The following is a 27,384-nucleotide window of genomic DNA, read 5'->3' on the forward strand; positions in this document are numbered from 1 at the left end:
CCTCATATTAAAGCTGACGCTTTGCACTTGGACTTCTTGTGGAAATGCCTAAAATATAAACTGCTTGTGTTCAAATACTCTGGATCCAACTGTAAAGATTTCTTTGTCCTAAGGTTAGAAATAGAAAAAGTAAATTTCATTCTGAGTGCTCTTTCTAGTTTTTTCTTCACACGGCAACAAAGAGCAGAGGCAGATACAGGTTTCCATTTATATTTTTTAGGTGATTCAGTGTGAAAACAAACAGAATGTGAACATTCGTCAAACAGCATCCAGCCAGATCCTGAAGGTCACATGATCACCGGATCAACCAAACACACAAGAGTTCACAAGCATGATAAACCACAGACAACATGCAGAAAATGCCTGAAATAACATCAAATATCATTTAATAGCACATTTTCATTTTTCTTTCAACAAACTCATAAGGAGACAAAGAAAAAATGTGACATAATAGTGTGCACGAATGCATGGAAGCTTATAAAGGACTCATTCAAACTCTATGCAGACTTTACAACAAATACTGAAAATTATTTTTGTTTTTACTGAATGAAGAGTTTAGAGTGAAAAGAAAGAAAAATATTTTAAAAGCCTCCAAATTACACAAACACAAACTGTTTGAATATCAACTCCTCGTTGTACATTTAAAACATTTAGGTCAAATATGCTTCCGTGGTTTTTTTGTTCTTTTCTTCTTTGTTTTTCCTGGTGGGGAATCTGTACAAAGACCTTTGGTTGAATCTGTGCTGCTGTTTTATACAATATACATATTTAAATCAAATTTAAATACTATTTTGGCTAGAATTAATATAAAAAAATAGTATATGAGTCAACATGCTTTGTTTCTTATGAACATTATCTTGCACTTTTACACATTTTATACAGGAATTCAGAGAAGCAGAAATATGTAAAATACAAAATGTTTAACCTGACTTGAAATGTTTTTGTTTTTTTAATATTCAAAAGTTAAAATCTGTAAATTGGCCAAACACTAAAACAAAATTAATAATTGAACCGCTGCTCAAGCATTCTTTCAGGCAACCTGCTTCATGTTATATTTGTTTATTAATACATTGCTGATATGAAATGTTGAACTCTTTAGCTTTTCCCTTTTTTCCATTTGGGGTCACCACAGCAGATCCATCTCAGACCTGCATGATGATTTGGCACAAGTTTTACGCTAGACACCCTTCCAGGCTTAACTCCACATCACATTGGAGAAACCACTCGGACACTACGCTGCCCTAAATATTGGACTCTATGAAAAACAAGAGTCTTTTCTTTTTTAATAAAACATGAGTGCACAGTTATGTTAGTTCACTTGGTTCTGCATTGATAAATAATAATGAAAAAGTGTAAATATTAAAATCTCACTTATTAACTGAATCCTCTCATCTGTGTGTTGAAGTGTCCTTGAGCAAGACACTGAAGCTGAACCTGTTGTCGGTGCTCAGCACCGCCCCACGCTATGGTTTAGCCCCTCTGGAGAAAAGCTCTGCGTATACAAAAAAATAAAATCTACGTCTACCGTCACATTTGGGATTTATGTGGGAAAATGCAGTTGCCATGACAACAATCACGCTAGTGTTTTGGCTGCAACCTGTTGGAATAAAATTATTTTCAGCTGACTGAGATTGATCGGCAGTTCAGAGGTTTGACAGCGCAAAGGAAAAAGTGACCTCTGACATTCCGACAGGCTGATAAACACAAACATTCATCATCCTGCTGACTTGTGACAGCGTGGAAGCTAACAGTAGATGATGAGTTTTTTTAAAAATAGAAATGTTTTTGTAAATCATGCAGTGTCCTGTCAGAACTTCCACAAAGACAACTTAGTGGCGGATGTTGGTAAAAGACATGTCGATGGAAGCAGCAAAATTCTGCCTGAAAACTGTTGCAAAGTTCAAATACAGTAACTCAATGACAACTGTTGGCAGCACAGTTAGCTTACCTCTGTTGCTGTGAAACACGTTAGCTTGTAGCTGAATGTGCTATCTGAGCGTGTTGTAATATTTTTAGCCAATATGACATCACCGGTTTTGTTGATGATAATTAGCGTCACACTGAAAACAGCAGCTGTAAAGTGATGACATCACCACACGTCTAACCCAGCCCACTGTATTCATGTCTTCTGGCACGAATACAATTTGTTTTGCAGGTCGCAAATGAGACGTTCAGTCAGAGACACCTGCTAGCTCCACTGTATGTTACAAAACTATTACATGCACATTGATCGCAGAAGCAAAGCTTTTTTTTTAAACAATGGACCAAATGAACCGATTGCTTCATACAATGGTTCAGATCTAAATCATTCATTGTGTCAAAACACACAAAACAATAAGTGAAACAGTTTCAGAAAATGGTTCATTATAACGAAGCACTCAAAACAGTTACTGAAAGATGTGCTTCAGAAATAGGTTCACTGGAAACTAAGTGAAACAATTACTTCATAAAATGATTTGCTGTTTTGAAGTTGTCATTACCCAGACTACAACTTAAAAATGAGATGTATAATTATAGATTATAGAACCTTTTTTTAATGTGATAACTTGGTCAATAGAATTGAAATGCTGTTAAAATGTTTGTTAAAATATAATAATTTAGTATGTTAATTACAAAACTATATTATAAACAAACTATTGCATTAAACACCTTTTTATTAAAAAATTGTTAAATTGAAATTATATTTTTGATATGGCATTAACTTTGGTAAAACCTAGACTTTTCTGGAATTTTTTTAAATTGTTATTGCATTTTTTTGTTGTTGTTTTTTCACAGAATTGAATGACTTCAGTGCAAGATTACTTGATGATTTGAATCGCTGAAAATACTGATGTTGAACAAATTATTGGTTTGATTTCTTACCATTTTTATAATCAATGTCTTATTGCTATTGAAAGAAATTCATCATTTAAAACAAACAAAAACTTAATTTGTTTTCTTTGGGAAGCTTCAGTGCTGGTGTTCGTGAAAAAAAAAAGAATGACTAAATGGCGACTATTCCATCATTAGCTCCGCCTCCTCTGACTGTGCTCAGTGTTCAGTTCAGAGGAAGCAAAACATTTCAATTTCCTGAGGATGAGGAGTGATGTGGGCGGGGCTGATTCAGTCTAACATGGCGTCCAGCTGGTCTGCGAGGTCATCGAACATGTTGCCGATGTCATCCAGAATGTTCCCTGTAGACTTCACTTGACTCGGCCCACTAGTGGGGTAAAAAAGAATAAACACAAATCAACAGCTTAAGAGTCTAAAACCACACGTTACACTCCATGGGGTGATAAGACACGGGAGCTCCAGACCACGCTCCCTCCCAGACAGGAGGTGCAATAACAGTCGGTCTCTCCGACAGACTGTGTGGGCGGGTCTTTCCAGAATAGTGGGTGTGTCAGAATCAACAGCTGATTGGATATGAGATTCACGAAGGCCATTGCCCTTTGTGGTACGTAGCTGTGGTGGCTAACAACAAAATCTACACATGAACATTGTGAAACTGTATGTTGGTGACATTTTGGTGTCAGGGTCACACTGATTAAATAATGAAATGTGTTTGGACATCTTACCTTTCATCATCCTCCAGGTTCAGTTTTCTCTCCGCAGCCTTCAGAGCTGCTTCTAGCGACGTACTCGTCTGCTCAAGCCTCTGCTGCACCACCTCTGCCCCGTACAACACCTCTGTGACGGAGCCCGGGGTCATCATGGACACCTGTGTCTTTGTTGGTGTGGGGTTCCGAGGCGCTGCCGGGGAGGATGCTCGGACAGGAGAGGATGGAGAGGTAAAGGCCACGCTTTGGACCACAGTGACAGTGAGAGCCGGAGGGGAAGCTGCCGCTGCTAGGCACAGAAACAACAACGTTATTCGACATTCTTATTAGTGACATCTGACTAGTGTCGCTACCAGGGCATCTCTAGTTCAACTCCCATCACACTCAGCCACATTTCCACAAAAAACTGGGTGAACACAATCTGAACCTAAGCAACTTATTAAAAAGGCAGTAGAAACTGTTAAGGGTGTGGTGTGTTCTCTATGGACGTACGTGGAGGACGTGGTCCAACTTTGGACATGTAACAAAAAAAAAAGCAGCAACGATGTGGTCAAAACAGGATGCACTAAGCATTAAATAATGATGTGCGGGGCAGACAGCTTCTCCCAGCAGCAGTGGGGAGAAGTGCTGTGCTGCTTTTTTAATGGAATGTGCTGGTGAATGTGCTGTCCGTAGCGCTAAACGCAGCCTAAAATAGAAATCAATAAATATATGTGGAAAAAATAATCTCCTGCACCTCCTCATACAAACTGAGCTTTGCTTCAAAGCATGCACACGGAGCATATTTGAATGTGTATTTATAACAGAGATGGCATTTTGGCAGGAAAGCTATTTTCTTACATGTGGATATAAGAAAACTTACAGAATGAATTTAAAAAAAGTGCAGCGCCTGTCACAGGGCAGAAACAGTTTGCAGTAAGAACACTGTAAGAATAAATTCTATATAATTAGTGAGAATGTGTTAGAAGCTCTGAGAACATGGCAGGGACTTAATCACAACAAAGTATGGACTCAAACATGCATCACAAAATCAACATTTTCAGGATGCAGTGTGTTGTTCATGGTGTTCACCTGAGTTAGATTTGGTTTTAGCACCATCGCTTCATAGCAGGACACCTGTTAGTATCGACCTGGCCTGGGTGGCCTATCTTTGTGAAATTGACATGTTTCCATGTCGTTTTCTCCAAGCAACAATTTATATCAATAACAATGACATGAACAATATGTGAATTTACCTTGTGCTGCCAGCAGGCTGTGACGGACAGGTTTTGGAGCAATAGCAGGCTTTGGGGATAGAGGAGGTCTAATGGGGGATCCTGTAGATGGACTTGATGGCCTCCCCTCTTTGAACCTGAGAGTGATGTCCTCCTGGTTCTGGGAAAGTGGTCTGATGTTGCCAGTCTCAAACCCAGTAGCTGCCTCTCTGGTAGACGAGGATCCAGCTTCTTTTTCCTTGGGTTTGTGCCTGCGTTTCACTGTGTCTGACTCCTTCAGGTTAAACTCTGGCACCTGCAGGTTTTTGGCTGCCAGTTTCTCTGGGGGTTCCAGCACGGTCTCAGCCCTCGGTGGTCCTGCAACCTTGGGCCTCTGTTTGATTGTCAGGTTGCCCTCCTCGGCAAAGGGGATGCACTCGCTGGAGCTGTTGTGAGGGGAGGAAGAGCATTCTATCCCTGGTCCCTTTGCTTCTTCTTCCTCAGAATCAGATCTCACCCCTTGGTCTTGATCAGGGTTGATGGTTTGGATGACAATAAACTCGCTCTGTGCCCTCCTCTTCACCCCTGTGGCATCATGGGGTTCTTGAACTTTGAGAGAGATGAAAGGTGATTGTTGCTGGATGGGGTCTAACTTAGGGCCTAAATGGTTCTTCACCTCTGAGCTTCCCTCCAGAGAGGCAGCAATGCTCCTCACATTACCCGGACTGTCAGTCACAACACTACCACTGGAAGATGTTGTGCTGCAGTCACTCAACTCACCACTGGTCGTGCTACTTACTGAGCTCAGTCTCTTGGGTGGCGGAGGTGGGGGACCTTTTTTCCGGGCACGAACGGCAAAGGACTGACTCCGTCCCACATTGGTATTCTTTTCTGGGCTTGACTGTAATCGCGCAAGTTGGCTCCGGCCAGGTTTTCGAGTCAAAGTGGCATATGATGACAGGCTTCCAGAAGGAAGAGCAGGCTCCTCATCGTCATCATCAAGCTCACCATCTGAGAGGGCATAGCGGGTCCGGGTCTGTGAGCGCTTCGCGAGGGGTGCCAGAGCATGACTGTGATCTTCAGGTGGGACATTTGAGGTCTGCTCCAGGTCTGTGGATCCACAATGAGAATGCAGGTAGCTGAAGCCTTTCAGTGCTGGAGAGCCGTGCGGAGAGGAGCCTTGAGATCTAGGGAGTTTGGGCTTTGCTGGGATAGCCGGGTATTTAAAGACGGTGGCTGTACCCAGAGGTACCTGCTTGGGCAGCGGTTGGTGATGTAATGGCTTCTGATCCCAGCATTCTGGGATATTCCTCTCCATATTGTCTTGGGACCAGGCACTGGGAATGATTGCAGCTGTGGGAGGATCCTGAGAGCGCCCTGACCCTCTTAATCGGGTACTGATGCTCTCCTGATAATGGGATATTCCCACTGCATTCTTGATGGCCAAGCCATCTTCGCAGCCTCCGTAGTGGCTTGATATGGCAGACTGCAACTCTGGACTAAGCTCACTGTCCTGAAAGGTCAACATCTTTGGGGTGCGAGGTGACGGGCTTTCACTGCCAGCATCAGGTGGCTCGATAGTTACGAGGTGGAGGTCTCCAGGGCCTTTTCTTTGCAATGTGCCTTGGGTAGATTCTGCCTGAATGATTGCCCTCTGGATGTCGCATAATTTCTTCACAGCCAACATGAGCTTCTTCTGGTGGCCTAGAGAGAGAGAGAGAGAGAGAGCGAGAGAGAGCGAGAGAGAGAGAGAGCGAGAGAGCGAGAGAGAGAGAGAGAGAGAGAGAGAGAGATGTAAAATTAAGGGTGTAAAATAAATATTGATGGTGTTGTGATGCATTCCCTTTTTGATTGTAAAGGCTTCAGTTAACAAGAGCGACACCAATTGTGGCTCATGCCCCTGCAGTATGTTAAGACTGGTGTGTGGTTTGATAGTATCAGTGATAATGAGGTCTGGAAATGATTTCTAAAGCAAAAGACTGGTGCTTTAAAGATGGTATATGGTCTGTTTGAAAAGCGAAAGGTTGCCGCTTTATAACTGGTATGTGGTATACTGACCCTCATTTTCCAAAGGAACCTTACCATAGCTTCCCCCAATTAGGATTAAAGCAAAAATAAAATAAATTAAATCTTCTGACTTTTTTTTTTTAAAGGCCAAATCATAAGCTGTTCACCATCTGTTTTTTTTTTTATAGAAACCCTTTTGCGATCGTGTCCTAGGATTTAAGGTAAAACAAGGCAGAGACAGTTAAGAACACAATGAGAATCAACAGAAATCTTTTAAAATACAAAAGATTAAATACGAGCTGTGTTTCTTTTTCCTGGTCAAAAAAAGGATGAGCAGAAATTGAAAAAAAAAATGGTTTGTTTTCTCTTCATATTTAGAATAGGCTAATAAAAACTCAAATCACTGGCAAACAGAACAAATAAAAATGACCTGTTTTCTCTTATTGCAGACATCTAAGAAGGGTGAGGTCAAAAAATAGGAAACCGTCGGACTGCGAGCGGCAACTGTGTGGAGGGTGTGGGAGGGGGTTTCGGGGGCCTCCCCTGGCATTTTTTTTTTTAATAAGGTCCCAAATGGTGCACTTTGACCACAATTTTAAGGATGAGTAAGAACCACAGTCCATATTTGCTCACAAAAAAATGTTTGTATTTTACATATTTAAACAGAATGAGGGGTCGTGATAGCAGGAAAAAAAAAAATGTACACATTTCCATTCCAACAGCTTTCCATTCATGACACAGAAGTCAAACCACAGCGAGGACACAATTACGCAAAGTTTGAATCTTCACAGCAATGAATGTAAACTGATTGAACAATATTCAATTTTATTATATGGCTACGGCGGTACGTGCGCTTTGACTGGCTGATTTCTGGTCTGATATCTTCCCATATCAGTCTGTTACCATGACAATTAGTCTGGATCACGTATCAGATTTGCGATTTTGTTTACAATTTTCACAACAAAATAAAATAAAACAAAAAGTGGACAAAGATAATGGAGGAATTAACAGCAAACAAGCTCAAAGTGGACGTGCAAAATGAGATGTGAAAACACAGATCCAAAACAGTCAAGAACAGATTGAAAACTGCTTTACAAACCAGAAAGCTAGAAACACAATTAGAAAAACCAAGTCAGACATGAACATACTCCATAAATATCTAAATGGCAAAAAACACACACACACACACAGATTGAAAGCCTACCAGTTAACGGCCGGGCCATCTGTTGACAACAGTGTTGCCACAGTTACTTTGAAAAAGTAATCCAATTACTGATTACTGATTACTCCTTGAAAAAGTAACTTAGTTACTTTACTGATTACTCAGTTGTAAAAGTAACTAAGTTAGATTACTAGTTACTTTTTTAGTTATTTTCCCCAGCTGTCGACAACAACCCTCTGCCACCTCAACATGACAATGATACTTGTTTAGCCAAAACTCGCTTTATAGTCACCCTTTCTTGACTTCAATGAAAATAAATACTTGTTTTATAAAAAGTAAAATAAAGACCTCTTTCTTGACCTCATATTTAACTGTTGACAGCACTGTAACAGTAAAACTTGCAATTTCTAACCTACATTGTTAATAAATGTAACTATTAAATTCTTTCTAACATTTTTCTAACATTTAAATTCTCTCTAAACATTTTACTTGTCGAAATTATTATTATTATTATAAGTAGTATTAGTAGCTGTAGTAAAAAAAAAAGGCTTCAAAACTGGACCTTTAATCTAGGGGTGTTGTGGGGGGGGCACATCCTTGCCCCATGCCCCCATTCCATCTGGATTTGCCCCTGCTTTGGTGGTTGAGCACAAAGAATGGATAACATTTATTTATGCAGAAAACATGACCAGATTTACAGGTAAGAAATTTTTATTGTGTTTTCACATCATGTGGTCATCAGAAAGAGAGTTTAGGTGCATTTGAGTGGAAAATACTGTTAGTTGTTGACGCGTTGCGGAGGATCAGCTGTTTTTAATGAGCAGATACGGAGCGGCTCAGCTCAGAATTCTAAATAAAGGAGGAAAAAACATAAAAATGTCTTTGTAAAGCTCAGTGCAGGTGTGCTGTTTTCACCGTGCTTTAAGAGGTGAGGACGAGCTGCTGCAGAAAACCGCGGATGAAAAGCTCACAGCTCGCTTAAAGTGGGCGGTTCAGTCGAACCCCGACCTCCTGCCCATGGACCAAGTTTAATGCTGCTATCGACCCACAATGCAAAAATAATAGTAACGCACAGTGACTTGGAGAAGTAACTTTAATCTGATTACTGATTTGGAAAGATTAACGCGTTAGATTACTCGTTACTAAAAAAAGTGGTCAGATTAGAGTAACGCGTTACTGGCATCACTGGTTAACAAGTTCTTCACGGAGGTGAAGAAAACGAATGTGTCTCACTACGAGCCCAACAACCTCAGCAGCTTTCATATTCGGACGATACCGGAAGGTAGTATGTTTATACATATAACAGCCATATAATAAACAAATTATTAACCTCGCTTGCTCGGTCTGTATGAGAAAATATCAGACCTCTGTGTTTTTTGCACGGTACTGTATTGTCAACACCTCAGTCTATTTTCCCGTACAGACCTCACGCTCAGTTAATAATCCTTTAAAGCTTGTTTGAACTGATATTGAATAGTAGAATAAATTTGCCATTCATAACTGTGTAGATTCGAAACAATAAGGTTCTAGATGATATGAGGTAAAATAATCTATTTTAAAATTGCATGTCAGTGCTACTTTATCATCACATGTTCGTGAGAATGAAACAGCTTAGACTGAACTAAGCTATTATTGAGCCATTACGACACCTGGACCACTTGGGTCGTAATTTAACGGTTTCATTATTATTTTAAGCTGTTCAGCCATTTTCATGTTGTTCAAAGTAAAACCAGGTCACATTTAACGAGTGCACGACCGGCTTTTTAAGCACAGTCAATACATGGAAAACACATGAGCTGTCTTTCAGCAAAAACCTAGAATCAACAGGGAAACCATGACTTCATGAACACAAGAAATTTGGAAAAATGTTTTTGAAAATTATTATTATTATTACTACAAAGAACTGATTGTTGAGAGCCTTCCTGGTGGTGAAAAACATAGCTGGAAGTTGTTTTGTTGAGTGCACAGACTTTTGTCGTGGTCACGGAGGCACTATTTCCCACATGAAACATACTTCAAGTAGTTGTGACACCAGAAGCATTCAGCTTCGTCACGTAGTACAAGAAAGAATGTCTGAGCTCATCCTTTTTCTCCAGCCAGGACCATTTAAACTTGGTTTTGATTATGTCACGCAATGTCATCATGCCTTTACAGTGTGGACAAGGCCAAAATCCCACTTTTATTCAAAATGGCAATGTCCAATGTCAAGAAAGATGACTTTAAGCTTGCTTTTAGCTCGTTTTCATCTTGGAATATAGTACGTGCCATTGGATTAATATACATGCTGTTGGATTAAACTGGACAGTGTTTGGTACTTTCCCGGAGTAAGTGAGGTCATACCGGACTTTTCCATTGCAGATGGGGAGGCCCATGGAATGAACTCAGTGGTGAAGATGATGGAATATGTCTAAGATGATTCTAAAATGACAAAGTATGATCAAATGAAGTATTAATGTGTTAAAAGTAATATCTAAGAATGATTCCAACATAAGTATGATTAAATTAACTATTAATGTAATAAAAGTAAGAGCTGATTAGAAAAAGTATGTTACAAATAAGTGAAATGAATGATTATATGAGTTGTTTTTCATAAAAAGTGCAGAGTCAGAAGAAAGAGGAAGTGAAGAAGTTGGTTTGATAAAGAGTGCAGAGTCAGAAAGAGGAAGTTAAGTGATGTCGCAAGCAGAGCAAGAGAAGCTGATAATAAACTGATCAAATGATTAAGATGTGGTAAAATATGAAAATGAATAATAAGGAATGAAAATGTTTGTATATGATCATGTGAATTGTTTTTATGTGAAAGAGAGTTGTAATGAAATGATTGAATATGATTGATGTGATTCTAAAAACATGATTTAGAAAAACAAATTCTCAGAAAAGTTGAAGTGTTAACAGAAAAGAGGAACTTGAGAAATAAGTTACTGGCAAAGGGCTGCAGATGGCTTCCAGTAAGGGAAGGAGAAGGGAGGAGGTTTTGAGTCACCATCGTCCCCATGGTAACCAAGATCATCTGAACAGCAAAGAGTCAGCACATATATAAACTGTAAAACACCAGGAAACGGGGTTATTCTTCCAGGGAGAGGTGCTGTTGTCACTTCTCCCCTGCTACGAGGAAATCACAAGACTTGACCATCTTGTGAGCAGCAATTGGAATCGTGGAGTGAGAGGATTGGAGCCATAAGAGATCATTTGAGAGAGTTTTCAACTCCCACTCAGGCCGTCCAGTCACGGAGTAGCAGAGCATTGGAGAATAATCACTGGCCTTAAGTCTGAGTGGGGAAGTTTCAACGTTTTCTCTCTCAAGGAACATCACAGCATACCAGAATGGATTAGATCAACTTTTGGTTGATTGAAGAAGGAATAAACTCTTATGTGGATTAATTTCCTGAAGGATTACAACATCACACAAGGATCGTGGTCAGCTAACAACTAATAGCTGATGAAGAGGAAATCAAGTTCATCGAGCTGGGGACTTTATCATCAAAAACCTCTTTCCCTCACTCCTAGAAAAACTGTTAAGAAATCAATCCAGTCCAGTCAAAGTAAGATCAGACAGTATTATTGAATTAAAAACAAAAATCTCTGCCGATCATTATTTTGATTATACTTGAATTACTGTTGTGAAATTATCATCATATAACCTATTTTGATTACCGTATTTTCCGGACTATAAGTCGCACCGGAGTATAAGTCGCACCAGCCACTTTATCCATTATAAAGAAAAACAAACCATAAATAAGTCGCACCGGAGTATAAGTCGCACCAGCCACTTTATCCATTATAAAGAAAAATAAACCATAAATAAGGTCCACTGGACTATAAGTCCCATGGACATACAGGTATGTTAACATGAAAAGTTCAGATGATAATATTGTGACGGCTACCGTTTTCGGATGCATATTTCACCAGTCGCAACTTGTAATCTGCAGAGTATGATTTTCTTTTTGGTGGCATTTTTTCGGGCCTTCTCCGTTGTCTTGTTATGTTATCAGTAACGTTAAAATTTTTATTTTTCTATGGTAGTCAGAAGTCGCAGGAACAGTCACACAAGCCTCGAGTGCCCTCTCGTGAGCTGCATTTTACCTACAGATATGTTTGTATTTTGCGGACCACATTGCGAGCCGAACCATGCAGCGCCTACCTGCGCAGCTCATGACCTCCCAGCGGTGTCGATCCAGCTCCTTCCAAGTGGAGACGCTAATCCTCCGCCGTCGCTCAGTGCTCCCATGCAGCTCTCAGCGTCAACTCTGCTCACACTGATATCCAAGGGTTGAAGCTGTCTTGTTAGCCGTCCCGGAATAAACACCATGTTCGTCTGCTTCAAACGCTTTTCACAATCATCGACGCCAGCTCCTTCCAAGTGCACACGCTAATCCTCCGCCGTCGCTCACCCAATGCTCCCACGCAGCTCTCAGCGTCAACTTAAACACTCTGCTCACATTGATATCCAAGAGTTGAAGCTGTTCTGTTCGCCAAGCCGGAATAACAGCAAGCACCGAGTTCGTCAGCTTCACACGCTGTGGGTGAGGTGAGGAATACGCATCCAAAGTTCTGTTCTCTGATTGGTTATCGCGACCAGCGTGAACTATAGGATGGCCGTCATACTACAGTGCCCATGATGCATTGCATTTCCTTTTCCGGTGGCCATTTTAAAACATAGATCGACTCTGTCACGTAAAATTGTTTTGTTACAGTAAATTAATTGAGATCCTACCGGTATATTTTTCATTTATAAGTCGCACCGGAGTATAGGTCGCACCCCCGGCCAAAACATGTAAAAAAGTGTGACTTATAGTCCGGAAAATACGGTATGTTGTCAGCACTTGCAAAACCTGCAATAAATTTCCAAGCATGCCGTTAAAGTGTTAAGGCTCGGACATTGGATTTATTGATGCTTCTTAAGGTGTAAAAGTTAAAGTTTATTGGGTGTATAACATCAAAAAGTGCTCTAAAAGGTTAGTCTGGTTTTTAATGAAATTAACGCATCCTGGGGACTCGCTGTATGAGTCACTAAATTCAAAGTCTAGCAACATTCCAAGAGCCCTGATCCATAAGAGGAGAGCTGCCGTTAACGGGCGTGGCCGGCTCGTATCCTGGTTCCAGAGAAGGCTATTCGACCGGGGTGCGAGGTCAGCGGGGTGGACGTCCGGATGGAGGCAGTGAGCGGCTAGACAAATCTGCTCGCCACCAGCTTGAACAGCCTTTGTGCAGCCCTGCCGGGTAATACCCGTGGAGACACGAAGGTCGGACCCCAGAGACGGAGAGCTGGTTTTAGTACACAAACACACTCATCGGAGGGTGAGCGTGTGCCGCGTGTATCTAAAAAAAAATAATAACGGGATCTGACACGTGCCGCCCGAACAGGGACCTGACGAGGTGTAGTCGGGTCCGAGGAAGAATCCTGGCCAAAGGAGAGTCTTTGCCATTGGATAGGTGGAAAGCCCCTGAGTGGATCACCAAAGGAGACAGTGTTGTGGAGAGTGTCGGCTGATGGCCTGTATAGGTCCAGTAACGGCTTGAAACATATCTGTTTTCCAGAGGTGTGAAAGTTTGGAGGCGACCACCAGAAGGACGAAGTAAAGACAACAGGAGCAAGTATCCCAGGGAGCTGGGATCAAGGACGAGAAGCAGACGTGTCACTGCTGGATCGTCTGAACTGGGACGAGAAGCAGACGTGTCACTGCTGGATCGTCTGGACTGGGACGAGAAGCAGACGGGGATAGCCTGCTGGATCGTCACGAAACGACGAGGAAGGGAAGCAGGCGAGGGAGCCTGCTGGATCGGATCGTCAAGAGAGCAGGTATGAGAGTATACCGTGCAAAATGGTGATCTACAAGAGAGAATAGGATCATCAACCCGTGAGGTTCCTGAGGGGAGAAGCGGGAAAAGGAGCAGCTGATTTGGAGTTAACCTCTGGAATTAGCGCTGAATAGCCAAGTAGTCTGTCACTCATCCCTGACTCAAGGCGCCAAGAGAGGCTTTGAGAGGCAGACGACTCGAGACGACAAGGACCATAGCTGAAGTCAAGGAGACGACAGTGGTGGAATCGACAATCTCAGCAACCGAGAGAATAAAGGGAGGATAATCATTACGAAACAGTAAGGTTAGTGTTAAAAACAAGCAGTGAAAATATGGCTGAAGAAGAGTCAGGACCCGTAGCAACCCCTGAATCCGAACATGACGAGGAAAAAGAAGTGAATATTCAGCCACACAGAGTGGTATTGTATGGACGAGGATTTGATTCTTGGGCAGAAACAGTTCAAAAATATGTCAGAGATCAAAGTGTAGAAACTGATGAAGAAAGTTTCAAAGAAGCTATGGTAGGAACTATACACACATTAGGGATATATTATCCAGGTCAGCATAAAGAGGGGCAGATCCTGGCCGTTTTGGAGAGCCCACCAGTCCCAAAGGACAAGACGGGGACCAGAGAGTGGCTTGAGTGGTGGTGTAAACTTCTCGGAGAAGAGTGGAAAAGAGGACAAATCACCACCTTAATAAGTCCTGAGAAAAGTTATGACTCCGTAGTAAAAATGACAGCTGGGTTGTTGGGAGTAGAGACGGTCCTGGTAGATGTTAAAGCAAAATCAGCGTCCGTGTATGCTGAGTTTAAGTCCATGGCAGAATGGCTAAAAGGGTTAGGAAGAATGCTTAAGGAGCAATATCCTATAATGGAAGATAGGAATGGAAGTCAGGTCTTCAACAATGAAGACGAGAGCAAGATAGATTTCCAGATCGAACCCGAACAAAGTGATGAGGAAAACAAGCTAGAGGGAAGTGGAGATGAATTGACATCCCCGGGAGGTCCTAATTCTGGAGTAAATGGTCAAGAATATAAAAGCCCGGACCAGCTCCACACAAGCTTTGACCCGGTGTGGCAAAATTTGCCCTTAGGAAGTGTGAGAGGAACAACCTCAACAGTTAAAAAAACAGACAGAACACCTGATTGAACAGGATAAAAGACGAAGAAGCCTTCAAGGAGTATCTGGACAGATATTCCATCAATCGCCGGAATGTGGGCCCAGAAGCTTGGGACAGCTTAAATCTGAAGAATGTGCTGCCGGACCGAGTTACCATATTAAAGAGGAAGGGCGCTCGCAGGAAATCTTTAGAAAATCTAAAGCAAAAACCCACCATGTATACATTGAATCTGACTACATGGAGGACTTGAACCCTATGCCCGAAGGAACCAAAAAAATGGTGACCCAAGATGGAAGACGGGCATATCATTATTTTGGCAGTCCTTGGGATATAGATGGAGATAGTCTCATTGTCTTCACAAATCACAGACTGAAAACTGCCAACCGAAAATTCAGAGCAAAGCTCAAGGAGCGGGCAGGCAAAGAATACCAAGAGGAGCTTAAGAACATAAAGGGGAGAAGTCTGGACGGAAAATCGATGGTGATAACAAGCGCACCACGAATGGATTATCATGCTCTCATACATGTGCCCTTTGAAAGCTACCCAGGGAGAGAAAATTCAATCGAATACACGGAGAAAATGTTGAAAACTCTGGGAATAGCTATTGATTTGGCCAAAGAACGCCAGCATCGGCGAGTGGTGATATGTGTGGACGGATTACGATCTGGACATATGACATGGGAAGAGGCAGAAAAGGTTGCCAGGGCAGCCGTGAACCTACACATGCGTACCCCAGGAGTATGGGGATCAATGAGAGAAATAGTGGTGGTCACTAGCAATGAGCAGGAGCAAGATCGAGTGAGAAGGGCACTTGAAGCGGTGAACCTAGGACCAAATAGAGCAGGTCCAAAGAAGGGTGCAGTTGGAGCAAGTGGAGTGGCAACTAGTCCCCCGTTAGTGATGCAGCCCATTCCCATGGCGACAAGTGAGAAAAGATCAGTACATGCTGTGGGAGTGCAGCGATTAAGGATTAAAACCCCACGACCAACATTAAAACAAGTTGCAAGTGGGTTCCAGACTATCATACACCCGACAGGCTCCCAATCTCGGATGAAAGAGCCTTTCCAGGCTCCTCCACCGGATAATGAAGAGGATCCTATATTCATTCCTTTACCAGTCGGAAATACCGAAGCAACTGGGGCACCCCGAAAGTCAGAACAAAACGGGGACCCACAACCACAAGACCCAAGTCCTCCCCATGAATCTGATATGGATGAGGACCAGGAAAGAGTCTGAAGAGGAGATCAATCCACAAGACTCAGAAGAGGATGAACCGCTATCTGTGGTAGGGGAAAGAGAAGTCTCACGCCCAGAACTACGAACTGGACGTTACAGAGGACGAAAGAAAGAAGTTGGGGTGTATAATGTGTGTGTAGCCTCTGAGAGAATTGCAAGAGATGTCAGGGTCAACCCAGTGGAGACCCGAGATAAGCGACAAACCTATGCTCCAGAAGTTGGACAAACTGGGTATGACATACCAGAAGAGTGGATAGAGCGACAAGATGAAAAGAAAACTCTCGAGGTAACAGCTACTGTTGGAGAGTGGGCTAATATACTAATGTGGCCCTTCTATCCTACACTGACTGCCTGTAAAGAATTAACAAATAACTTCAGAGTCGCCTATTTAGGCGTTGCCCATGATGTGATGTTGAGAAAACTAAAAACAGCAGCTTTACGCTGGTCACGGCAAGTGTTGAAAGAAACCAATGAAGAAAATCTGGATGATGAGGGAGAAACAATTCCACCATCGTCAGGATTACAAGCGAGCCTCCCAAATCAGAACTTTCCTGCTGGATCTAGAGAGCAAAGTCTGCCAGCAATTCAAGCTGAAATTCAAGCAGACGGCAGAGAATTCCGTGAATTCAAGAAATTAAAGATGCTGGTGAGAGAGAAAGAACCAAATGAAGACCTAAAGGACTATTTGAAAGAAGTGTGGCCCCTTATTGACAGAGCTTCGAACAGTGAAGAGGGTAAATCTATGTGGCTAGCCCAAGTTACCAGTCAACCCATCAGTCGGGGTGAACCAGCACGAAACCATTATGCCAGGTTAGTGTTGGAAGATCCCAACGATGAAAATTCCCATATTGCTCGAGCTAAAGCTGGAGTAGACAAAGGTCAAACATTGGTTCAAGTTTGGCATGGGCTGAAACAGACGATTTTGCCACAACGCTATGTTAGGGCACTGAGAGAGGTCACTAAAGGAAGAAGAGGAGATAACTTTTGTAAAAATGCCCATAGACGGCACTACAGTCCCACAAATGGATGCGGTGGTAAAAGAGCTGGGATTTGGAGCAGCAGTTCTATGAAGAAAAGAGGAAGAAGGAGAGCACCGAGATCAGGACAAAAACCGGTGGGAGTGGAGAAAAGAAATTCAGTGCCTAAACCACCACCTCCTCAGTCACATCAAACACCACAGAGGAATAATCAAAGGCCTCCAGCTGGACAATGGAGCTCTCGGCCGAGAGGTCCACCACCTCCACCACCACAATCGCGACCTACACCTGCACCTCGTAGTGGTGGCTATCTCCCTAAAGAGGAGTACGACAAATTAACTCCAGAACAAAGGAAAACCCTCCAGGAAGTCCGCCAAGCTACAGCGGCGGCTGGAGGGCAAAAGAAGTAATGGCTTCGGAGGCGCGGGTCACGTTAGACCATGCCTACTGGGAAGGGGACGATATCTACACTGATGTGGATGGAGAACCGTACCTAGTGGACACGGGAGCAGAGGTGTCCATGACCCGCAGAAACCTTGTTACCATAGGATACCTATTGATCCAGTATGCAAATGGGGCAACGGAGAGAACACCATTTGGAATATGGAAAGGGATAGTTTGGTTAAAAGGCCCCTTTAATTTGATATCAGTCAAAGATTTGAGAGAATTGCATCGGCCCAAAAGACTTCGAACTCTAATAATACGACGAGTGAAAAAATTACAAGCAAGAGTTGTACGAATGGATATAACTCCAATTGGAAAGAGTCCGGTAAGCTGGTACAAAGAAGTGGATGTACCAGCTGTCACAGAAGAAAAAATTGAAGAAAGTGATTTCTCTGAAGCAGGGAAAGAAAAATTGAGGGAAATTATCTCCAAAGCTAAAGTAGCACGATTTAAAAATGATTGTGGAGATTTGGGGGCTAAACACATTCATGTCATCGAAGGAGGAGTACATCCACCGGTGCGACAATATCCCTTGAACCCTGGAGCGGTTGAGGAAATGGATAAAATAGTAAAAGAATTGGAAGCTTTGGGGATCATTTGAGTGGAACTGAATCCGATCACTAACAGCCCCATCCAAGCAGTTAAGAAGCCAGAGTCGGCAGGAGGAGGCTGGAGACCAGTAATCAACTTCAAGGCTCTCAATCGACGAACAATAGCCAATAGAGCGAGTTTGATAAATCCCCAAGAAGCACTGAAAACGCTCCAAATTAAGAAATACAAATCATGCATTGATCTGGCAAATGGATTATTTTCCCTGCAATTAGCAAAACAGTCACAAGGGAAAACAGCATTCACACATAAGAGGAAAAGTTATGTGTGGCAACAACTCCCGCAGGGATACAGAAATTCACCAAATGTATTCCAAGCAGCAGTAATGGAAATATTGAAAGATCTGGGAGTAACAGTCTACATCGATGATGTGTTTATCGCAGATGATGATGAAAATGAACACCTAATGCGGCTGCAAAAGGTGATACAGAAGCTCACAGAAGCTGGATTAAAACTCAACCTGAAGAAATATCAGTTTGGACAATTCAAGGTTAACTATTTGGGATTCCAGGTATCATCAGACTTGGGACTCTCAGAAGTATACCGAGAAAAATTGAGTCAGATTAAACCACCTCAATCTGAGAATGACCTACAGAAAATATTGGGACTGTGTAACTATGTGAGAGATCACGTTCCACACTATCAGAAATATGTAAAGCCCCTTTATGCTCGTCTCAAGAAGAAACCTAATGGACAAGAGCAAAAGCAATGGATTTGGACAGCTACAGATCAGGATTGCTTGGAAAAGCTAAAGAAAGCCATTCAAGACGCAGTTAGGCTGGAGCCGCGTAGTCTGACTACTCGTCTGCTAGCCGAAATAAGCTGTGAAGAAGAGGATTCGGTGGTAAAAGTGAGCAATGAAGGAGGGGGTATGGTAACATTGTGGATTGAGAGAAAATATCCACCGGAAGAAAAAGAACTGGCAGTCCTGGCTAGATATTGGAGTGCGTTGAAAGAACTTGCACAAGGTCAGGGAATAAAAGTTATCACTCAAAGCCAAGTTCACCGGTTCCTAAGGAAAGGAACTATTGAGAGTACTAAAGCCACAAATGCCAGATGGGGAAGGTGGGAGGACATCCTGCTAGACCCTGAGCTGGAAATTGGGCCAAAACAGTCGGTGACAAAAAAGTTACCGAAGGAGAGGCAACTCCCTATGGAGCCATATGACTGGACTATGTACACTGATGGATCAAAGAAGGGTACAGACAATATAGCTTATTGGGGCTATATTCTGAAGTATCAAGATAAGGAGAAATATCGTCGAAAAGGTCAAACGCCAGGGAGTGCCCAAGCTGGAGAAGTAACAGCAATACTGGAAGGACTCTTGGAGTTAATCAATCAATCAATCAATCAATTTTTTATATAGCGCCAAATCACAACAAACAGTTGCCCCAAGGCGCTTTATACTGTAAGGCAAGGCCATACAATAATTATGTAAAACCCCAACGGTCAAAACGACCCCCTGTGAGCAAGCACTTGGCTACAGTTGGAAGGAAAAACTCCCTTTTAACAGGAAGAAACCTCCAGCAGAACCAGGCTCAGGGAGGGGCAGTCTTCTGCTGGGACTGGTTGGGGCTGAGGGAGAGAACCAGGAAAAAGACATGCTGTGGAGGGGAGCAGAGATCGATCACTAATGATTAAATGCAGAGTGGTGCATACAGAGCAAAAAGAGAAAGAAACAGTGCATCATGGGAACCCCCCAGCAGTCTACGTCTATAGCAGCATAACTAAGGGATGGTTCAGGGTCACCTGATCCAGCCCTAACTATAAGCTTTAGCAAAAAGGAAAGTTTTAAGCCTAATCTTAAAAGTAGAGAGGGTGTCTGTCTCCCTGATCTGAATTGGGAGCTGGTTCCACAGGAGAGGAGCCTGAAAGCTGAAGGCTCTGCCTCCCATTCTACTCTTACAAACCCTAGGAACTACAAGTAAGCCTGCAGTCTGAGAGCGAAGCGCTCTATTGGGGTGATATGGTACTACGAGGTCCCTAAGATAAGATGGGACCTGATTATTCAAAACCTTATAAGTAAGAAGAAGAATTTTAAATTCTATTCTAGAATTAACAGGAAGCCAATGAAGAGAGGCCAATATGGGTGAGATATGCTCTCTCCTTCTAGTCCCCGTCAGTACTCTAGCTGCAGCATTTTGAATTAACTGAAGGCTTTTTAGGGAACTTTTAGGACAACCTGACAATAATGAATTACAATAGTCCAGCCTAGAGGAAATAAATGCATGAATTAGTTTTTCAGCATCACTCTGAGACAAGACCTTTCTGATTTTAGAGATATTGCGTAAATGCAAAAAAGCAGTCCTACATATTTGTTTAATATGCGCTCTGAATGACATATCCTGATCAAAAATGACTCCAAGATTTCTCACAGTATTACTAGAGGTCAGGGTAATGCCATCCAGAGTAAGGATCTGGTTAGACACCATGTTTCTAAGATTTGTGAGGCCAAGTACAATAACTTCAGTTTTATCTGAGTTTAAAAGCAGGAAATTAGAGGTCATCCATGTCTTTATGTCTGTAAGACAATCCTGCAGTTTAGCTAATTGGTGTGTGTCCTCTGGCTTCATGGATAGATAAAGCTGGGTATCATCTGCGTAACAATGAAAATTTAAGCAATACTGTCTAATAATACTGCCTAAGGGAAGCATGTATAAAGTGAATAAAATTGGTCGTAGCACAGAACCTTGTGGAACTCCATAATTAACTTTAGTCTGTGACGAAGATTCCCCATTTACATGAACAAATTGTAATCTATTAGACAAATATGATCCAAACCACTGTCCGAGGCCATAAGAAGATAATTTGTAACCTTCACTAATGCTGTTTCTGTACTATGATGAATTCTAAAACCTGACTGAAACTCTTCAAATAGACCATTCCTCTGCAGATGATCAGTTAGCTGTTTTACAACTACCCTTTCAAGAATTTTTGAGAGAAAAGGAAGGTTGGAGATTGGCCTATAATTAGCTAAGATAGCTGGGTCAAGTGATGGCTTTTTAAGTAATGGTTTAATTACTGCCACCTTAAAAGCCTGTGGTACATAGCCAACTAACAAAGATAGATTGATCATATTTAAGATCGAAGCATTAAATAATGGTAGGGCTTCCTTGAGCAGCCTGGTAGGAATGGGGTCTAATAAACATGTTGATGGTTTGGATGAAGTAACTAATGAAAATAACTCAGACAGAACAATCGGAGAGAAAGAGTCTAACCAAATACCGGCATCACTGAAAGCAGCCAAAGATAACGATACGTCTTTGGGATGGTTATGAGTAATTTTTTCTCTAATAGTTAAAATTTTGTTAGCAAAGAAAGTCATGAAGTCATTACTAGTTAAAGTTAATGGAATACTCAGCTCAATAGAGCTCTGACTCTTTGTCAGCCTGGCTACAGTGCTGAAAAGAAACCTGGGGTTGTTCTTATTTTCTTCAATTAGTGATGAGTAGAAAGATGTCCTAGCTTTACGGAGGGCTTTTTTATAGAGCAACAGACTCTTTTTCCAGGCTAAGTGAAGATCTTCTAAATTAGTGAGACGCCATTTCCTCTCCAACTTACGGGTTATCTGCTTTAAGCTACGAGTTTGTGAGTTATACCACGGAGTCAGACACTTCTGATTTAAAGCTCTCTTTTTCAGAGGAGCTACAGCATCCAAAGTTGTCTTCAATGAGGATGTAAAACTATTGACGAGATACTCTATCTCCCTTACAGAGTTTAGGTAGCTACTCTGCACTGTGTTGGTATATGGCATTAGAGAACATAAAGAAGGAATCATATCCTTAAACCTAGTTACAGCGCTTTCTGAAAGACTTCTAGTGTAATGAAACTTATTCCCCACTGCTGGGTAGTCCATCAGAGTAAATGTAAATGTTATTAAGAAATGATCAGACAGAAGGGAGTTTTCAGGGAATACTGTTAAGTCTTCTATTTCCATACCATAAGTCAGAACAAGATCTAAGATATGATTAAAGTGGTGGGTGGACTCATTTACTTTTTGAGCAAAGCCAATAGAGTCTAATAATAAATTAAATGCAGTGTTGAGGCTGTCATTCTCAGCATCTGTGTGGATGTTAAAATCGCCCACTATAATTATCTTATCTGAGCTAAGCACTAAGTCAGACAAAAGGTCTGAAAATTCACAGAGAAACTCACAGTAACGACCAGGTGGACGATAGATAATAACAAATAAAACTGGTTTTTGGGACTTCCAATTTGGATGGACAAGACTAAGAGACAAGCTTTCAAATGAATTAAAGCTCTGTCTGGGTTTTTGATTAATTAATAAGCTGGAATGGAAGATTGCTGCTAATCCTCTGCCCCGGCCCGTGCTACGAGCATTCTGACAGTTAGTGTGACTCGGGGGTGTTGACTCATTTAAACTAACATATTCATCCTGCTGTAACCAGGTTTCTGTTAGGCAGAATAAATCAATATGTTGATCAATTATTATATCATTTACCAACAGGGACTTAGAAGAGAGAGACCTAATGTTTAATAGACCACATTTAACTGTTTTAGTCTGTGGTGCAGTTGAAGGTGCTATATTATTTTTTCTTTTTGAATTTTTATGCTTAAATAGATTTTTGCTGGTTATTGGTAGTCTGGGAGCAGGCACCGTCTCTACGGGGATGGGGTAATGAGGGGATGGCAGGGGGAGAGAAGCTGCAGAGAGGTGTGTAAGACTACAACTCTGCTTCCTGGTCCCAACCCTGGATAGTCACGGTTTGGAGGATTTAAGAAAATTGGCCAGATTTCTAGAAATGAGAGCTGCTCCATCCAAAGTGGGATGGATGCCGTCTCTCCTAACAAGACCAGGTAAACAAGAGGAAAGTAAAAAGGGCTAAAGTGGTTACAGACAGTCATTACTGCGCACAAGCCCTGAAAGAGGACTTATCCATTTGGGAAGAAAATGGATTCGAGGGAGCTAAGAGGAAGCCTGTAGCTCATATGGATTTGTGGAGGAAAATAGCCGAGTTGAGGCTAACAATGGACTTAGATGTGGTACATCAGAAGGCCCATGTAAAAGAAGGAGCACACTGGAGCGGGAACGAAGAAGTGGACCGCTATGTGCAGCTGAGAAAAGTCGTCGTTGTCGGGATCGAGAAGTGGGAACAGACACCCAAGGGAAGGGTAGTTCCAAAAGAGTCCGTGAAAGAAGTGGTGCTGGCCGTACATGAAGCGCTTGGCCATGCAGGCACCATTTCCACACGGAAGGAGCTGGAGAAGCTGCAACTTTGGATTCCGAGAAACCAAGTCTGCCGAGTTCTCAAAGACTGTGAAGTATGTGGTCGATACAATGCAGGACGACGAGGACAAAGGGTGGATGGTTTCACCATAAAGAGTACTGTTCCATGGGGATCAGTATGCATGGATGTTGCCGGGCCCATGGGGGTGACCGGTAAGAAAGGAGAAAAGTATCTGTTGGTGCTTGTGGACTCTATGTCAGGCTATGTGACTGTTAAGCCTGTGAGAAAAGCCAACGGCAGCAGTGTGATCAGCATGTTGGATCAAGTGTGTTCAAATCTGGGGATACCTAAGGAGCTGAGAACGGACAATGGGACACATTTCCGTAACGCTCAGGTCGACCAGTGGTGCCAGAAAAATGGATTAATGAGAATTTACTCGCCCCCATACACTCCACAAGCAAATGGAGTTGTGGAAAGGGCTATTGGACTGGTGAAAAACTGGATTGGAAAAAATGCTAACACGAAGGAATGGAGTACTAAGGCCCTGGAAATTGGACAGGCCCTGAATGACCGCCAACGTGCCGGGAGGCCCACCCCTTCGCAAGAACTGAACCAACGCCCATTTTCGATACCGGAAGTGGGGCGGAGTCAGACTGAAAGAGACAGAGAACCAGAACCAAAGATCCCATTCAAGGTTGGACAGAAGGTGTGGGTGAGAGCTCGAGATCACCCAACCAACACTGCTGTTAAACCTAAGTATGAGACCACAGATACAGTAGTGAAGATACTGGACAGTAACACAGTAGAGTTGAAGAGGAAAGGAATCCAAGGAGTGGAGCAGCTGAAGCCAATTCCTAACTAGACGAAACCAGGAGCTAAACATGGCCAAAAACACCCAAGATCTTCCACCCTTCGTCAGAATGGCCACTGTCAATGGGGTGGTTGCCTTAAGAAGAACAAGAGAAGGCCTCTGGGCAGGCAGAGCCCTGAGGATACTATATCATGCAAAGAAAGGATTTTTATCTCATGAAAAGGAGTTATTACAATGGAAAAAAGTTGAGAATCACTGTGTGATTTGCCGTGGAGAAGTACAGTTGACGGTCCAATGGTCGGGACCTGGGGTTAGAAAACCCCCAATTCCAAATGGGGCAAAGAATGAGTTCAAGCAATTACTTCACAAGCCGGTGAAGGTTTTGGATGCACTTGTATGTGGGTTATGCCGACTAACCCACTTGCCAAGAATGGTCTTTTACACCCAGTGGGACTTACGTGGAGACAATGTGGATATGTAGGTGTGTTCATGCTATTGGAATGGATGTGAGATCGAGTATTGCCTGGTGTGTAAAGCAAGAACTCATATGGGAAGACTACTGCATGTGGCAAAAGCAGATGGATGGCAAGTGAGAAGGTTTTTGGACCCTCTGAGGACCTTTCACACCGATGAAGCCTGCTGGGCTAATCCTGCAGCAACAACTGCGCTTAATCAAGCTGAGGGTAATCAAGGCGGCGGTGATGTGAGTCCAACGGTCCCAAGTGTCTATTTGATGTTGGACACAGCTAGAGCAGGAGGAAGTGACCAAGCTGCAGGAGGTAGTGAACGAAAGCCGTCTTTGTTGCATGAAGCTATACATCAAAGTTGGTCCCAGGGTCCAGAGTATGGGCAAACGTATGACCCTCCAATAGATGCAATGCAAATTCCACTGGTGTTCAGAGTGTATAGAGATCCGGAGCGACCCGGATATACAGACATGATGGAAGGACTGACCGATGATCAACAGCAAAAAGCCCAAGAAGAAGGACGGATCGGCCCTTGGGAATTGACAACTTGGGCAAAATTGATAGAAGAAGTTCTAAAAAACCCAGAAATTCTACTGGAAGACGCAGAAGAGGTGCCACAAGAAAAAGGGGGCAGAGAAACCCTCCTGTATTATTTTACTACTGGACTAGATGCCTGGGGAAATAAAACAGCAAAACCAAAGAAAAAGTCAGCCGTGTACTATGTGACACCTGAAGAATGGGTGAGGAAAAGGAGGATACAATCTAGAGGGGGAGTGGCTAGCAGAGCGGACACTCCTAGTAGGCCGGACCAAACAATTAGGGTGCGGCTCACAGTGCTGATGGTGTTGGTTCCCTATGTGGGGGTTTATTCTGTCAGAGCACACGTTGAACTCCTGGAGGAACAGCAGCAGTCGTTAGACCAACCGACTCAAGGTGAGGAAAAATCAATAAAGTCTCGGAGTCGTTGGATGTTTCCCTCCATTTTCCGCGGGACAAGGAAGAAGTAAAAAGAAGCAGCTGTTTGCAAAATGTCGCAAGGACCAAGTGTAAATAGAGTACCCATTATTAATAATCAAGGAAGACTTGGACCCTATATACAAAGTGACCTCGGTGCTGAGAAACTATACTTAAATTGGCCAGAAAAAGATTTTGAAGAAGAAGACTGGGAACTAGCATCTAAAGGATATTTTGTCACACATTATGAATATAAACGAGATGCCGAATTAACAGAGACAACAGGACAAAAATTACTCGCTGAACGAGTGCTAAGCGATGTAGGTCTGCGGCATTGGTACGTGAAAGGATGACGAAGAATGCCCCAATCGGTTCCAAAATGTCCAGACACCTACCCATGGATATTAAATGTGGTTTACCTACAACTCAGAGACCTAAGATTCACATTGAGATGGGGGATTAATTATGTCGAGCCACTTCAAGGAGTCTATGTTGGAAATATACCTTAACCAGTGCTTGATCTGGACGACAAGCCCCAACATGCAACGTCAATTGAACAGACGCCTGCAAGACCCAAGATATCCCGTATTAGATAACCAGACATTAAATTTGAGAGTTATCGATCAACCCCTGGCCTGTATGAGCTGCCTACCCCCAACCATACCAACAATTTTTGTAAATCAAGACTTCTTCTACCTGTACAGAAGAGGAGTCTGGAACTGTAGTCAAGCAAGAAAAATTCAGCTTCAAATTGAGACCAAGGATCAAGAAAACAAGCCTATAGTTCCCCTTTATCTAGCCCTATCACAAACCAGGTATTCTGGACACCAGTTTTGGCAGCATTGGCAAGATCTATGGGACTATGTACCCCTACATCGAGCACAGAGGATCCCTGAGGGACCCCTCCCTAAACCTGACAGAATGATTGTTATGATGTGGAAGTGGGCGTGGAAAGGAATGGATTCAGAACTTAAGCACCCATCTCCCATCTACACTCATCTCTCTAAGAGACAACAACTGTTCCCTATGGTGGTGTATCTTGGCAGGAAGAGAAGGAGACCGATGGCGGAGTAACAATTCACTCTGAATCATGCTACGGACCTTCAAATTGGATGAAAATAATGTAAATAGTCTACGCTCCGGGCCAAGAGGACTTACACCATATTTGGAATTACCCTACAAGAAAATATGTTTAAGCTGGCCGCAAAAGGATTACAAAGAAAAAGGATGGTTGCTGGGAACAGGAGGATACTTTGTAGATAATGACTCAGATAAAAAAACTGCTGACATTGCAGCGCCTGGAATATACACTCCTCTAGAAGCTATCGTGGACAAAGTTGGACAACACTGGAATTGCCATGGGGTGGGATGGAAGTTTTACCCAATACCCCGGTGTCCAGACTTATACCCCTGCATCTTGAACGTAGTGTATGTACAGAAAAGGGGCTACAGATTTAAAATAAGATGGGGACCTAATTATGTTGATCCATTACAAGGAATGTATGTGGATATTTGGCTTGGATCTTTCCAGTGTTTGGTACTTTCCCGGAGTAAGTGAGGTCATACCGGACTTTTCCATTGCAGATGGGGAGGCCCATGGAATGAACTCAGTGGTGAAGACGATGGAATATGTCTAAGATGATTCTAAAATGACAAAGTATGATCAAATGAAGTATTAATGTGTTAAAAGTAATATCTAAGAATGATTCCAACATAATAAGTATGATTAAATGAACTATTAATGTAATAAAAGTAAGAGTTGATTAGAAAAAGTATGTTACAAATAAGTGAAATGAATGATTATATGAGTTGTTTTTCATAAAAAGTGCAGAGTCAGAAGAAAGAGGAAGTGAAGAAGTTGGTTTGATAAAGAGT

The 27,384-nt window shown here is 42.5% G+C and overlaps 1 protein-coding gene across 6 annotated transcripts in view; it reads right to left on the bottom strand.

The window, feature by feature from the left end:
• Nucleotides 1–789: 789 nt before the first annotated feature.
• Nucleotides 790–27,384, bottom strand: part of LOC117527488 (caskin-2-like) — a 172,381-nt gene continuing 145,786 nt past the window's right edge. For 5 of the 6 annotated variants that reach the window (XM_034189854.1, XM_034189858.1, XM_034189857.1 and 2 more), the window contains 3 exons: nucleotides 4,775–6,436; nucleotides 3,558–3,828; nucleotides 790–3,199 (listed from right to left, as the gene is read on the bottom strand). In XM_034189854.1, the coding sequence (XP_034045745.1) occupies nucleotides 3,103–3,199; nucleotides 3,558–3,828; nucleotides 4,775–6,436 (2,030 nt within the window). In that variant the 3' untranslated portion in view covers nucleotides 790–3,102. The remainder of the gene's footprint in view (nucleotides 3,200–3,557; nucleotides 3,829–4,774; nucleotides 6,437–27,384) is intronic. The other variant, XM_034189856.1, reaches the window with a different exon arrangement.

This window comes from Thalassophryne amazonica, chromosome 16 (assembly GCF_902500255.1).
Source record: "Thalassophryne amazonica chromosome 16, fThaAma1.1, whole genome shotgun sequence".
Lineage (NCBI taxonomy): Eukaryota > Metazoa > Chordata > Actinopteri > Batrachoidiformes > Batrachoididae > Thalassophryne > Thalassophryne amazonica.